This window comes from Hyperolius riggenbachi, chromosome 1 (assembly GCF_040937935.1).
Source record: "Hyperolius riggenbachi isolate aHypRig1 chromosome 1, aHypRig1.pri, whole genome shotgun sequence".
NCBI classification, from domain to species: domain Eukaryota; kingdom Metazoa; phylum Chordata; class Amphibia; order Anura; family Hyperoliidae; genus Hyperolius; species Hyperolius riggenbachi.
The window spans coordinates 112,747,677-112,764,333 of NC_090646.1; the positions used below are offsets into that span (position 1 = coordinate 112,747,677).

The 16,657-nt window shown below is 42.0% G+C and overlaps 1 protein-coding gene across 1 annotated transcript in view; it reads right to left on the reverse strand.

The window, feature by feature from the left end:
- The window catches only part of CCKAR (cholecystokinin A receptor), a 68,556-nt gene that overhangs the window by 4,546 nt on the left and 47,353 nt on the right, over positions 1–16,657 (reverse strand). The window contains exons 3-4 of the mRNA XM_068271766.1: positions 6,781–7,042; positions 473–591 (exon numbers count right to left, since the gene is read on the reverse strand). Of these exons, the coding sequence (XP_068127867.1) occupies positions 473–591; positions 6,781–7,042 (381 nt within the window). The remainder of the gene's footprint in view (positions 1–472; positions 592–6,780; positions 7,043–16,657) is intronic.

Genomic DNA, 16,657 nt, shown 5'->3' on the forward strand with positions numbered 1-16,657 from the left:
AAATGTGAGTATCTCAAAAACTATAAAAGATAGAAAGATGACTTTAGCAGCACAAATGAGCACATGCACAGCACTACCCACCCATACCGGTTTCATTTTTGTAGGTTGTTGTATGGGGGCTGGGTATTGTTTTGGAAATAATAAGTGTTATTATCTTCAAAATGAAAGCAGCACAAATCTTATTTTTTCCAGCACAAATGGGCACAAATGTAGCACTAACCAAGCATGATGGAATTCTTATTTGTGCTGATTGTAGAGGGGCCAGCTTCACAAAGCTTACTTAAAAAAGCTTTTTGTTAGCTAAGACACAAATTATTCTTTAATGACAAATGTATTTATAATGGTTCTAATGTTTGTGCAGACGCTATTTGTTTAATTGAGCACAAAGTGCAAAGACAGCTGTTGATGTAAAGAATCTAAACAAAACTCCTAATTGTTTCATTAGTATCAGGTATGTTAAAGGAATGTATACCTTTCTTTTGATTGGCTTCAAACCGGATCCCTCTGTAGAGCTCCAGAGATATTAAGGCATATGCAATAGTCATTACAATCCCAGGCACCAGGAACAGAATTAGCAAGAGGAAGATATACCTATAGAAAGAGATACATCAGTACACTATTGGTATAGAAGCATGATCACAAAATAATACAGTAAACATGGCCTATACTGAATGGATTCCCTGTCACATGTGGAGGGAATCTGTAAAATTTTCTTAAAAGGAAATATGATTTTTTCCCAAACTATTTAGAACTAAACTCAGATCTTCCTCTTTGCACTAAAAAATTGGCCACAGCATGCTAGACCCATAGGGAAAAAAATCTTCATTACATTTTATAGAAGTACTTAAAAAATCTGAGGTTTTACTTGGATTCACATCAATAAAAGCACTGGAAGGGTTAAGCTTGTGTTAACACGGGACAGGGAGCTGCAGGGTGCAGCTCACACACAGCTACAGCTCTGATTCACAGTTGCTGATAACAGCTAACTGACACTCTGATCTAGCTAAACTAGCACAGAGCACTATCCAGTGAATTCAGCAATCATATGTGAAATAAAGATTTTTCATTGTGTTCGGTCCACTTTAAGTACTGAGGTCAATGAGGGATGCAAAAAGTAGTATTTAAGGGGTACTATAGGGTGGGGCCCCTTACCATGGTGTTTCAAAAGTTTTTGTTTTGTTTTATAACAACATAACATGACACACGTGACAAATATTGTAATTAAGTATTATGATATACATTAACCACTTCCGTACCAGCAGTCTCTGCCCCCTTAACTACTTTCGCCTCCTGGACGTAGAAGCTATGTCCAGGAGGCCATGTGCATTCCCGCGGCCGATCGCGCGTGTGCATGTGTGCTCCCGGCCCGCGGTTCGTTAGCCAGGGAATCAGTGAATCGGGCCATGGTGCCCGATCACTGATTCCTCTCCCCCGCAGAAAAAGTGACAGCTTCTCTCGGAAACTTCGCTTTTTCTGCTTCATACATCCCCATATGTCCCTCTAAGCGTACATGTTACGCTTACAGTGACGTCACTGTAAACAAACTCATGGCTGCAATCTTGTGGCCAAAAAGTAAAACTACATCTAAATGTAAAAAAATATACAAATACACATATATTTACAAAAAAAAAAAAAAAAAATTATTTCCATCCCACCCTCCCAAAAAATATCCACATAAAATGTTTAATAAAAAAAAAATTACAATTAAAAAAAAACACAAATATTTCCCTGAGGGTCTAAACTTTTCAAATATCCATGTAAAGATGAAATACATATTTTTTTTATTATAAACTTGTAAATAGTGAATAGTGAAAAAATGCACTTTTATTTCCAAATAAAATATTGTCGCCATACATTGTGATATGGACATAATTTAAATGGTGTAATAACCGGGACAAATGGGCAAATACAATACGTGGGTTTTAATTATGGAGGCATGTATTATTTTAAAACTATATTGGCTGAAAACTGAGAAATAATGAATTTTTCCGTTTTTTTCTTATTCTTCCTCTTAAAATGCATTTACAGTAAAGTGGCTCTTAGCAAAATGTACCCCCCAAAGAAAACCTAATTGGTGGTGGAAAAAACGAGATATAGATCAGTTCATTGTGATAAGTAGTGATAAAGTTATAGGCTAATGAATGGGAGGTGAACATTGCTCGGATGCATAAAGTGAAAACGATTGAGGGCTGAAGTGGTTAAGGACCAGAGACTGCTGGCACAGTAAAACCCGCTTCCCGACGAATTGCCACACATACCTGTCGATCTCGCCGTTTATGACGCTGCCCCATCGCTGCAGGCTCCTCTGTCTGCCGACTCTATGACAGCAGAGTGCTGACAGCTGGTCAGGAGCCGCTTTCATTGGCTCCCGACTCTGTCTATTAATGGAAGCCAATGTGATTGGCTCTCCGTGATCACACGGTCAGGAGCCAATGAAAGCAGCTCCTGACCTGCTTACAGAGCTCTGCTATCTAATACACCACAGAGCAAGCGAATTGCGGAGGGCTCAGAGTGGCGAGATCGGCGGAATTGGCAGTAACGACGGGGATGCATCGTTCATCAGGACGTTGAATCTACGTCCAGGCACAGTTCTGCTAATGTGGGCTTAGTTTGTGCTCCAGAAGACTACAGCCTACTTTCTGGAACATGTTACACCACATTTGATAGGCACCCCGGTGAGGGTATCCGTGTGCTAAGCTGATATGGCGCTGTAGTCCAGCAGCCCCCAAAGTATAGGTAGAAGAGATCAGCAGCACCACGTAGATGTATTCAAGCTCTTTATTGCATAAAGCATGATCCTTGTGAGCCTATACAGCTTGAGGAAGGAGCTTGTCTCCGAAACAGCGTCTGTTGCTGTCCCTGGGCGCTATCTTTATGCAATAAAGAGCTTGAATACATCTACGTGGTGCTGCTGATCTCTTCTACCTATACTTTCTGGAACATGCATTAGAATAGGTGGGGAAACGAATCCACCAGGAGGTGGACTGGTAGATTGTGGGACTTTGGTGAGCTGTCTGCTGAGAATAGACAGAACACCGAGAAGGAGTTGGGTCAAGTCTGTTAGTAGAACAAAGAGATGGGAGAGAAAAAGTAAGAAATAGAGGAAAGTAAGGAAAGAAGAGAAGGATCATACAGTATCTCACAGACATGTTATCAAAGTGTCCTCCAATGAAGGGTGTTCCATTTTAAGCCAGGGGTCCCAGACTTTTTCAGATTTCTTGTGTGTATCTTTCTTTTCAATTATTTCATTGATCATAAAAGAGTTTATCCTAGATTTGACTTCCTCAAGGTTAACCAAAGGATTTTTTTTCAACTCCTTGCAATGGTAGCTACCGAGTGGACCATAGAAGCCAATTCATTAAGTGGCTTACCCACTCAAAATTGTCTATTTTTTAAAGGATGTCCGAGGCGACAATGATGGATACAAGTATTTACCTGTTTAGTTGTTTAAAGATGATGGCACACAGACTGCGTCCTCCTTTATCCCCCCATTGCTTCCTTTGCCCTTGAAAACTGTGCCGACCAGGGCCCAACCCTCCCCTGGGTTGGCACCAATGCCCCAGAAGCAGTAATCCGCTATAGTTACTGTGCTTGCGCAGGTTGGAAGCCCTCTGCCGCTGTGTCCGCCCTCCTGGTGGTCTCCAGATCATCCTGCATGCATGCTCACATCAGGTGCAAGTACGTGCAGCCTTCCAAACTGTGCAGGCGCGGCGACTATGCCGGATCACTGCCTCTGGGGCATTGTTGGCAACCCAGGGGAGGGATAGTTTTCAAAGGAATAGATGGCAAACAGGGAAAAAGAAGGATGCAGTCTGTGTGCCAACAACTTTAAACAACTAAATAGGTAAATACTTGTTTTTACATGCAAATGTAAATGTTTGTCACCTCGGATATCCTTTTTTTTACTTACTACTTATGGGTCACTTTTTATTCTGGTTCCTGACTACTATTTCACTTAAACATCCCTCACTGAAGTAACTGGTAATCGCCTGTCTGCAAATCTAAATGTCATTTCTTCACACACATCCTCTCTGATGTTTACTGGGCCATATGCAGGAGCGGCACAATAGTAAATCTCCATAGCTTTGTACTGCAGTGAACATCGCTTGCACCTGCAGTGAGGAGAGGGAAATTATTGGATCTCTACTTACATCTGATGTAATATCAAATGGGATATTGTGACATGGGGGTGAACGATCAACACCAGGTAGATATATATCTTTTGCCCCATCTGGTATATTTTTGTCTGCCTAAAGCTAATATTACCAACGCTTTTGTATTATAGATCAACTCTGCATGATTATATGCACAGAATCTCCATGAGAAGAAGCATGGGAAGGCATGCCTAGACTCATAATTACATATGGACTGACAAACAGGTGGGACACGGGAGTCACCATACAACTCAAGAGAACACTGAGGCAGAAATCATGTGGTTTACTTCAGTCAGTTACAACAATGGCGTTCACCTTGCAGCTACACACACTGGCCATAGGTCACATGACCACTATTTGGAGTAAAAAAAAATCAGATATGTGAGATTTCTTACAGATTTACAATTAAAAATACATCTTTTGAAGTGGTTCGGGTAACAAATTTGCAGCAAAATTGTAAAAGGTCACGGCAATCAGCAAAAGGCAGATTTTACCATTAGTTAGTAAGTTTTCATTGAATTCAGGCAGCACAGTGATCAATAGCAAATCTAGATCAGTCATGTCTGTGGTGGGTCAAGAAATGATGCCTACCGGTAATTTTGTATGGTATACTGTATATAGAGATGGTCATTGAAATGCTAACAATTCTAGCTAATATGCATATTTCCTGCAAATTGTATGTAGTGTGGAATTGGGCCAAGCCAAATGAACAGAAAGGTCATTTGATTGACCCAGTGACAAGCTGCGTACAATTTGCATGTGAGCAGAGATGATTAACATGTTACTGGCCAACTCCATTGGCATCAAGCAAAACTGTGCAGAATGTGTGGTCGAGATTCTCATGTCTTTACAGGAGGGAAAATCTAGTAATGCAACACAATTGCATTATCTATTGGTGGGAAATGTAGGGATGATTCAATATCCTCCTCCTCATTCATTTAGTCGACTCTTTGTGGCCATGTAAACTTTTGCACGCCAAATGTGTCTGTCAGTAAGGCCCAGTGCACACCAAAACAGCAGCAGATCCTCAAAGCACTAGAGGTTTTTGGAGCAGATTTCAGAGCGATTCTAGGCATGTTTAGAGACGTTTTCTAAACATGCCTAGCATTTTTAGGAGCGTTTTTGTGTAGCAGATTACAAATATTGTTGCAGTAAAAGCTGTTACTGAACAGCTTCTGTAACAAAAACGCCTGAAAACCCTCTCTGATCTAGCATTTTTTAGAGTGGTTTGCGTTTTCCTATACTTTACAATGAGGCAGAAACGCTTCTGCAAACTGCTGGTGTGTGAAATACATTTGCCAAGCGTTTTCACAGACGGAAATGGTTTGCGGATCGCTGCAAAAACCGCTCGGTGAGCACCAGGCCTCACTGCTTTTTTCAGCTGTTGTACAGGCATGTTCATAGCGTCACATATGCTGTCTATCCATCTTAGCTTCTGCCATTCTATTTTTTAGGGATGTTCAGAAAAGCTGATTTTCTTTTCCACAGAAATGATTACCAATTCCGCGGATATCCGATTTTCAGATACAGATTACCGCAGAATTGTTTTTTTTTTCTCATTTTTGTTAATAAAGTTATGTAATTTTGAAAAAAAGTAGTTTTGCAGAATCCATACTGAAATTAGGAAATACTGGGTGTATTGGACCAATCAGAGAATGCGGTACAGCGAAAATCAGAATACCACAGAAATTTTAGACTAATTACAAGACTCGAATACTACCGCGTTTTTCCGATGCTCAAGACACGGATACTACTGAGTTTTACCAAGTCTTGTGATTGGTCTATAATTTCCACAGTATTCTGATTTCCACAGAAAAATTCTGCAGGCTGTCATTGGTCCAATGCTTTCGAGTTCTGTGATTAGGCTAAAATGTCTGAATTGCGGTAAATCGGTATTTTAGCAGAATACCGATTTCTGAGACCGATTTATGACTATTACTGCAGTAAGACCATTTCCGATCGGTAATGTGGTCTTTTCAACTCCATGGAATCTAAATGAGCATCCCTACTCTTCTTTTTTGCTCCCCAATTTTTCCAAGCAACAAGACTTTTTCCAAAGAATCCGGTCTTTTTATGGCCCGTATGCAATTAACTTTTTCTCCAGAGTTTTCTCCCAGGTTATATTTTTCAACTTTTCTATAAAATGCCTTTTACCACCAGAAAGCCAGAAAATACTCAAACTAATTTTGATAGTACTTTTTCGCCTACTTTTTGGTTCTTTTTTAGTTGAAAAGTGCTGAAAATTATTTTAAATCAAAGATGAAAAATTATCTCCTAGGAGAAAACTCAGGTGAAAAAGTGAATTGTATATGGCCCTATGTGACCAAAGTATCTGAGTTTTAATAGTAGTACCAACCCTTCTAGTGAACACCTGATTTCTTTAGGTATTGGCTGGTTAGATCTTGTAGCAGTCCAGGAAGCTCTCAGTAGCTTTCTCTACACCCACAATCTTCCTACGCTTTGCCTTATGGCTTTAACTATCCTGATCTTTGTTGGTAAAGTAAAATCTCTATCCTGTAGTATCTTGTCCAAAATCAATATACTTATAGTCAATAGATCTTTTCATGTAGAACGGGATGATGCATTATACAGTATTGTATCAGGCTATATTATTATTGACACTTACCATGACTGCTGGGTAAGATCGTTGGGCCACTCTAGCCGACACATGTTTCCTGTGATGTTGTGAGCCTTTGTAAAGGGTACCAGTGTGCTGTAAATTGGATAGGGGAGCATGATGGTGAAGGATAAGAACCAGGTGACGGCAATCACTTTTAAGGCATGTGACTTTGTCTGCCAGGCTCGTGACTGCAATGGCTTGCAAATGGCGCTGTACCGTTCCAGAGATATGGCAACCAGATTAAAAGTTGACACGCTCACGGAGATACCTAACCAAGGAAACAAGAAGACATCGTTATCTTCAGTGCTCAATTAGTGGCAACAAATGAGGGGGCTGAAAAACATACATGGTGCAGTGATAGCAGATGGTCCTATTAGCTGAAAAACCCTGGTCTGATCAAAGGACAGATGTGAACATTAATAATACATGCACTCTGGACACAAAATAATTATTTCTTCAGTCTCTGAAGATCAGCTAGGTGGCCGCATGCATAGATATGGATGAGATCGCAATGGTACCATTGCATTCGCTTAATAAAAGCTGGCTTCCAAGAACTGGGAAATAGATAGTCTGAAGTCCATATTGCTAGTACTACAAAGCTTCTACAAGCATGTTACTTCGAAAATTGTGTTCACAAAATGCTTTTTAGCGGCATATAAAGATCAGCCATATATTTTCACTTGCTTTCCCCCCTGGGTTGTTTCCAGCACTGTTTACATGGAATGGTTCTGGGCTGTGGTGGCCTCTGCCAAGAGTCAAGCGTTTGTACGGGGGCCAATCAACCCCACTTCCTTTCTCCAAAGTATCGGTGGGAGATCTGGTTGGTCATGTAGTCTGAGCGCAGGTTAGGTCCACTGCTCTTCTTCCTTACCCCTTCCGCTCTGTTATGTACCACAGGTTTTCACCCCATCTCCCTCAGCCCCTGGAGCCACAGAACACCAGGCTAGCAATGCAGCTATACAGTAATAGGTCAGGAAATGTCACCTGAAGGGTCACACCTGAAAATTAACCAAGCACCTTTTTTTAGTACCTAGGGCATCTCGATAGCACATCATGTGGGGACATACTGCTTCAAAGAAATTAGAGAAGTCACAGATGTTGTCTTCACACCTTCCCCTGGATAATAATTTCCCTTTAGAAGGGGAGGGAGAAACATGGCAGCTCCTATAGCTGTTAGAAACCAAAGGAAAAAAGTAGCTCTTGGTTACCTTTCAGAAGGGTGTCCTCATTCAACAAAAAGTGTTGGCTCTGTAGTAGATAGAGCCAACATGCTTAGTAATTAGCATTGAACTGAATCCTGCAGATTAAGGCTAGGTTCACACGAGCCACTCAAAGCAGCATTTCCTTGTCATTCCTGACACTGGGTAAAATAACAATTAATTTGTATGACAGTCACATGTTGTGGTGGGCACTACATGCAACATCTTCAGGCTGATACTTGGGCTCAAGCAACATAATAGACTTGGGTGGTTCTGCATCCGGTGTGCCCTTTGGAAGCTGTTCCATTATTTGGATAATGTCTCAAAAATCCAGTTTCAACAGGAGATGGTTCAGAATGCACAGTGAAAGACAACATGGTAATTTCACATTTATTTGGACCTCACTAGACATCTTCTAGCATCAAATGAACGCCAGGCTAATTTCATCATGTGTTATCTGATGCCACAGTCGAAAGTACAGTACGCTAGTATTAATCTAGTTTAAAGGATCACTAACCTGTTATGCATGAAAAACAAACAATTTTATCCAGGATCACTATGTACATTGCAATGACTTCAGCAAACATTTAGTATGATGTGGAGATTGACTTATGAGACAACTGCTGACCTGACTAGATAACTGGATGTGATTTAATAAAAAAAACAGACATCCATGAATCAATCAAACATCAAACAAGTTGTCAAACATATCACAAAATCTTTATTAGGGACTTGTCCCTGAATAAAATCAATTAACATAAACATGGCAGCAAACAGCGGTCAAGTAAATGAAGGCACAATGATGCTAATCATAAGTCATATGGGTATTTAATCAATCCCAGAGAGAGCCCTATCAGATCTTTAATTAGTATATCATACCATCAAAACAGGCCTCCTTTATACTGCTGCAGTACAGCCTGCACAACCAAAGTCAATGCAAATTCAATGCAATGAGTGATATGTGGAAATAGTCAGCTTACCCAGGGATCTAGTGCCGAGATCTAACTGCCCACCGCACTTTTCTCACAGGTTCCGCAGTCCTGCTGCTTCTTCGGCGATGGTGGAGTAGTGTAGCGGTGGTTCCTAAATCTTCAAACCACCGCTGGGAAACGAGCAAGCGTGGCCACACCCATTGCCATTTGCTAAACAGTAGTGATGGCCATGTCTGGGAGAACTCATGGAGAAGCACCTGATTTGTGTAATCAGCTGATTAATTTGCAGAGCTCTGATTTGCTGTGATCACATCCTGCTTTAGAACATGATCATGACTAACAAATCAGAAACTTACATATCTATCACCTAACCAAACTGATTATATGCTTCTCCATGAGTTCTCCTAGACATGACCATCACTACTAAACAGTGTACTGTTACCACAGTTGGCAAGACTACTAGAAAAGTATGTACACTGAATTGAAAAAGCAATTTTTCATACGAGTGACAAATAGAATGACTAATTCTAAGTCTTCATATCAATTTTCTAATTAAAGGAGTCATCAGGCAAAAAAAAAAATGAGTTTCACTTACCTGGGGCTTCTACCAGCCCCATGCAGTTATCCTGTGCCCTCGTAGTCACTCACTGCTGCTCCAGTCCCCCTCCATCAGCTAATTTAGTTTTCGCCAACCTCTGGGTCGGCGGGCCGCTTTGCATACATTTTTACGCATTCCCGCTGGTGCAGGAACATTAACACATACATTTTTACGCGTGAGTGGTTCCATGCGTAAATTTTATGCGTTGAACCGCTAACGCATAAAAATGTATGTGTTAATGTTCCTGCACCAGCCGGAATGCGTAAAAATGTACGCAATGTGGCCCGCCGACCCCGAGGTCGGCAAAAACTAAACTAGCTGATGGATGGGGACCAGAGCAGAAGTAAGTGACTACGAGGGCACAGGATGGCTGCATGGGGCTGGTAGAAGCCCCAGGTAAGTGAAACTCCATTTTTTTTTGCCTGATAACTCCTTTAAGGTTTAGTTTCACTTTAGATCCCTACAGATCAGGAATGCCCAACTCCAGTCCACAAGGGCCGAGGTCCTCCCACATTTTGGCACAGCACAAATTAACTGATTGGACTGAATCAAGAAAGTTGTGGTTCAGAACAGAACAAATGTCAACACTTCTCTGTCCATCCTAAACAATGGGATGGATATAGCCCTAGAAGACTGAAGTTGGACATCCTTGTTATAGATTAAGCTATTCTTCCTTCCTGCACTGCCCTAAATTTGATCCAAAAGATGAGAAAAAAAGAGCACAGCACTGTGTGAAGTATTTTCTCGTACTGGTTGCCAAATGCCTAGCCTTTGGAGCAGGATGTCAGGGAACCTTTCCAATTGGGTACCAGCAGTATATAATTCTAACTACAATTATAACCAGTCCTTTCACTATGTAAGGATAAATGTATCCAATGTATTCAACTAAGAAAGAATTGCAGGGTTTTCTGGATCCATCTGAAAATGGCGCCTGCGAATAATGGCGCACGGTGTTGCCACTAATCTGTTTGTCGTTTATCGCTATTTAACGTTAAAGCCTTATCGTTATTTAGCGTTAACACATAGAACCCTCTCTGTATCTATCCCTAACCCCAAGACCCCCCTGGTGGTGCCTAACCCTAACCACCCCCCTGGTGGTGCCTAACCCTAACCACCCCCCTGGTGGTGCCTAACCCTAAACACCCCCCCGGTGGTGCCTAACCCTAACCACCCCCCTGGTGGTGCCTAACCCTAACCACCCCCCTGGTGGTGCCTAACCCTAACCACCCCTGGTGGTGCCTAACCCTAAGACCCCCCAGGTGGTGCCTAACCCTAAGACCCCCCAGGTGGTGCCTAACCCTAAGACCCCCTGGTGGTGCCTAACCCTAACCACCCCCCTGGTGGTGCCTAACCCTAACCACCCCCCTGGTGGTGCCTAACCCTAACCACCCCCCTGGTGGTGCCTTACCCTGACCACCCCCCTGGAGGTGCCTAACCCTAAGCACCCCCTGGTGGTGCCTAATCCTAACCTTGACAGTGTTACATAAAATCCATTCACCGTTTTGCAGTTAAATAACTTCAGCAGTTTGGCTTATGTAGGTTAGCTATTGATAAATAACGTTACTGTGCACAATAACGTCTGCTGTTTGGCATATGAACGGCGCTATTGATAAATAACGTTACTGTGTGCCGTTTTTCTTCTTTTTTCCCTGTGCGCCATTATTATGCAGTACTAACGATAAATAGCGATAAGCGTATCTTTTTAATGCGGCGCCATTTTTATGGATTGGACGCTTTGCGCCATTATTTACTGATCCGGGGTTTTCTTCCTGTTTTAATAAAGCATAGTACTAGAATGGGAAGTGAGGAGAAATTACTCTAACACAGGGGTTGATGAACTAAACATAGTTACATAGTTAGTTAGGTTGAAAAAAGACATCCATCCATCGAGTTCAACCAGAAAATAAAGTACAACAACAGCCTGCTCCCTCACATATTCCTGTTGATCCAGAGGGATGCGAAAAATCTTTACATGGCTTGGACCAATTAGCCCTAAAAGGGTAAAATAATTTCTTCCCAACTCCAGGTGGCTATCAGATAAAATCATTGGATCAATGCCACTGGTGATTACCTAGTGATTATAGCCATGGATGTCTTTCAGCGCAAGGAAAGCATCTAAGCCCCCTTAAACACACATATAGAATTTGTCATAACTACTTCCTGTGTTAATTCCACATTTTAATCACTCTTACTGTAAAGTTTTTCATAAGTAAATGGCAAAAACGTTTTCCCTCCATGCATAGATCTGGTCTCCTAGTTCTTTGTACAAGCCTAGGAACAAAAAGCTCATCTGCCAAGCTTTTATATTGCCCTGTAATGTATTTATACATGTTAATACGATCTTCTCTTAAAGCGGTCTATCACCCAGCATTTCAACTTTGCTTTAAAAAATTGCTTACAGCTTAGAAACTATTATGCCAGATTTTTTTAAGCAGAAATTCACTGAATGGGTTAAACATGACATTTTAGTTTTGCATTCAGCTAGAAATCCTCGTCAGTGAGGGTTAGATATAAATGTATCTTTGTTTGGAATGCAAATAGACCTCTAAAAAGCCTGTCTGGGAAGCCCTCTGTGCTCTCTCAGAGAGGTGTTTGTTTATTTACATTGTAAATAGATACATTTGTATCTAAACCTCAGCACAGACGGATTTCTAGCTAAATGCAGCACTAAAATGTCATGTTTAATCCATTCAGTGAATTTCTGCTAAAAAAAAGTCTGGCATAATAGTTTCAAAGCTGTAAGCAATCTTTTAATGGAAAGTTGAAATGCTGGGTGTTAGAGCACTTTAAGCAGGCCATACACACATTGTTTTTTACCAGCAGATTCAAACAATAGGAGGTGGCGCAACAAGCTACATTGATCATAATTTGGATTGATTAATGGCAAAAATCGATTGAAATTAAGATTTGACCGCACAGTACATTTCGGTTGATCAGGCACAGTGTGGAGCAGCAATAGATTGCACGCCCTTAGCATTGCACTGTATCAAACAGTGCAACGCTGCCGTTCAATAGATTTTCAATAGATTTCATTGAAAATCTGTGTGCCCTGTATGGGAGGAATAGATCCCTCTCTGCCCTCTCTCATCAGATTCAGATCAGAAAGTAATAGATCTGTTTGCAACATTGGGCAAACATCTGTGTGTGTATGGCCACCTTTGTACCATCACTGTTACACAATAAGCACTCCCAGCTTAGCATGCCTAAACCCATGTGCAAATGGATAACCAACTTCCTGGCAGGCAGGAGTAAGCAGGTTAGGCTTTGGAAACACATCTCAGGCTCTTTGTCAGCACTGGAGCACCGCAGGGCTGTGTGCTTTCCCCACTGCTATATTCACTCACTGTACACCAATGACTGTATCTTCACAGATCTATCTGTAAAGGCAGCCATACACTGGTCGATGTGCCATCAGATCGACCAGCTGACAGATCCCTATCTGATCGAATCTGATCAGAGAGGGATCGTATGGCTGCCTTTCCTGCAAACAGATTGTGAATCGATTTCAGCCTGAAACCGATCACAATCTGTTGTGGTGGTGCTGCCGCCGCTCCCCCCGCCGGTATACATTACCTGAGGCTGGCTCCCGGGCGTGATGTCCCCGTCATGTGGCACCTCCGGCTCCGGCATCCGCATAGAACTTAAGCTATCACACCAGTGACAGCGGAAGTTCAAATAGAGCGCCCTCTAGTTGTACTTCCGCTGTCACTGGCATGACAGCGGAAGTTATACGAGGATGCCAGAGGTGCCATGACGGGAGCAGTGACGGACGGGATGCCCGGGAGCCAGCCTCAGGTAATGTATACCTGATCGGATCGGCCGCCGCTAGCGACGCGCTCCCTACCCGCGGGCGATCGAGGGTAATTTCCCGCACGGCGCGATCGACGGACCGATCCGATTTCGGGAGGAAATCGGATCGGCGGGTGCGTGTTGCGCGAACGATTGGCAGCAGATTCGATCCCAGTGATCGAATCTGCTGTCGAAACTGCCGCAAATCGGGCCAGTGTATGGCCACCTTAAAGGTTCTGAAGTTTGCAGATGACACAACAGTAGTTGGTCTCATATAGCCTCCCTGAGTCCCCGCCTCCCCCAGCCTCTCCCTCTAATCATAAATGGATCTACAGTGACCCAAGTAGAGTAATTCAAAATTCTTGGGTGCACAATCTCCAATAAACTAAAATGGGAGAACAACAGTGTCACTCACCATCATCAAGAAAGCCCTATAGAGGATGTATTACCTATGCCAGATAAAAAAAGTTTGGCCTACCACAGAATTTAATGGTGCAGTTCTATACTGATATCATCAAATCCATCATGACATCATCTGTAACTGCCTGGTACGGCTCATGCTCTGTATGAGAAAAGGTGGGATTGCAGTGTATCATCCAATCAGCAGAAAGAATAATAGGCTGTAGCTTACCTTACCTGCAGGATCTTTACGCTAGCAGGTGCAGAAATAGAGCATATAAGATTGCCTCTGACCCCTCTCACCCAGCTCGCTCCATCTTCCAACTTTCATGCCTTCAGGAGTCAGATACCAGTCAGTCGCAACAAAAACATCCAGGTTGGTGATAACAGCAACACACTGCCTGATCTACCAACTAACTGTTATCACCAGACTGTCTGATCTCCCAAATGACTGTTTCAGGAGCACTATGGTGAAAAATTGTAAAATTTTAAAATATGTACAAACATAAACAAATGAGAAGTACTTTTTTTCCGGAGTAAAATGAGCCATAAATTACGCTTCTCCTATGTTGCTGTCTCTTACAGTAGGTAGTAGAAATCTGAGAGAAGTGACAGGTTTTGGACTAGTCCATCTCTTCATAGGGGATTCTCAGCAAGACTTTTATTCTTTATAAAGATATTCCCTAAAAAGGATTTAAACAATGATGCTGGCCAGCTTCCCTGCTTGCTACACAGTTTTTTGGCAGTTGGACAGAACAACTGCCATTCACTAAGTGCTTTTGAAAATAAATAAATCCCTGAGAATCTCCTATGAAGAGATGGACTAGTCCAAAAGCTGTTGCTTCTCTCAGATTTCTACTACCTACTGTAAGTGACAGCAGCATAGAAGAAACGTCATTTATGGCTCATTTTACTCTGGAAAAAATGTACTTCTTATTTGTATATGTTTGCACATATTTTAAATTTTACAATTTTTCGCCATAGTGCCCCTTTAATAACAGACTGCCTGACCTTCCAAATAAGTCCTGGAACCCACTAGCAGTGCTTTACTAAGCCCTTGTGATTTGAAAAGCTCTTGCTAATGTAATGCTATGGGTGTGACTCCACTTGAAGTATGTATTTAAAAAAAAATCTCCCAGAGCTTTGTATTAGCAAGAGCTTTTCAAATCACAAGTGCTTAGAAAGCGCTGCTAGTGGGTCCAGTTGCTAAGTCAGTTGAGAGGTCAGGCAGTTGCAGCAGTTTGGTGCCAACAGTAAGTTGGGAGGACAGGCAGTTTGGTGCTAATAGTCTGTTGGGAGGTCATTCCATCTGGGGAGAAGAGTCTGTTGGGAGATTAGGCAGTCTGTTGCTAACAGTCATTTGTGAGGTCAGGCAGTCTAGTGCTAAGACAGTTGGGAGGTCAGTCAGTTTAGTGCTAAATCAGTGGAGAGGTCAGGCAATTGAAGCAGTCTGGTGCTAACAGGCAATTGGGAGGACAAGTCTGATGACAGTTTTCTTTATAAAGTCTGGGAAGACTTTTTCTCATATTCTAAGTTGATTTGTTTGATCTGCCAATCTGCCATTGTTATTGTCACTTTCAAACTGTTCATAAAAAATACAGTACTTCTTTGATTTCCCTCCGTAAAAGCAAGCTAAGAAAGAGGATGGGGAAGGAGCAAAAATCACAGTCGTCTGGACAGCAGTTGTTTCTCTTACAGCACACCTCAAAAGCAAAGGCAGCCCACAAAGCATCCTTCTGCTTATGTCACTGCATCATTAACTGACCCTGAAGCAAAAAAATTTCCCCTAGGGGGTATTTACCTTGGGAGGGGAAAGCCTATGGATCCTAAAGAGAGTTCCCTTGTCCTCTTCCACAGCCCCATTCCAGTGCTGGGACCACTGAAAAAGAGTTTGTTGACAGCACAAACAATCTGTATCTGCGCAGTAGCACGGACCCAATCGTGCTCAGCTATTTCCCACGGAGCCCAAGCAGAACGGTGCTAGTGCACATGTGCAAGGAGACCACCTTTCAGGGGTTCCATTGCTGGAATGGGGTGACATACAAGGATTGGGTGAAGCTTATTTAGGATCCAGAGGCTTCCCATTCCTGAGGTAAGTATCCATTTTGTTCCATTTTAAAAGTCACAGGTGAACTTTAAGCACAAGCAGTTCTTCCAAGATGGAAAAATGATAAAAAAGGCATTTGTTGAAGCAGATGACCTGTTGTGTCAGGACTTAGCCCAGTTATGCATTTGTATTCGAGTGGTGTTTACAACTATGACTGCAAAACAGCTACTGTTACTGCCCATAAAAGAACACAAACATGGAGACAACATTTTTCAGTCTCTCAAAAAGTTTGTTGAAAAAAGTTGCTCCCAGTCTGTAGATTGTTCTCAGTCACCACAAATGGTGGCCGATTGGCTATGTGGATGGATTTATTGCCAAGCGTAGGGAGAGGATGCTATACCCAACTTCCTTAATTACCACTGTATAATACACCAACAAGCATTATGTGCAAAAATGGTATACATGAAAGAGATAATGGAACAAAGATGCCTGTTTTGTGCACATTGGGAGAATTCCAGTGTTATCCATGTCAGGTCCACAGCAGTGGATTTGGCTACTAGATTCTAACGGAACAGACCATGTTAAAGCGGACCCAAACCAAACATTTTTTTAATTCAAAATATTTAGTTGCACCACTCTGACACATACAAGATAAATAAACACTTCTTCAAGCCTATGAGCATTTCAGTGCATTCTTTTCACCCTTCTCTTTTCATAACTAGGGTTATACAGGTGGCAGCCATTAGCAATTCCTCCTTTGCCGGACACCATCTACTCCACCAGTTTGCCGGATTCTGTCCTGGCAATATGAAAGGAAGGGAGGGGTTCCTCCAATAAAATGTAAAATATTTTATATATGTCACCATGCAGCTGCTATTTATTATTATAATTTAGAAAATAATTTTATTTCTGAAATCTT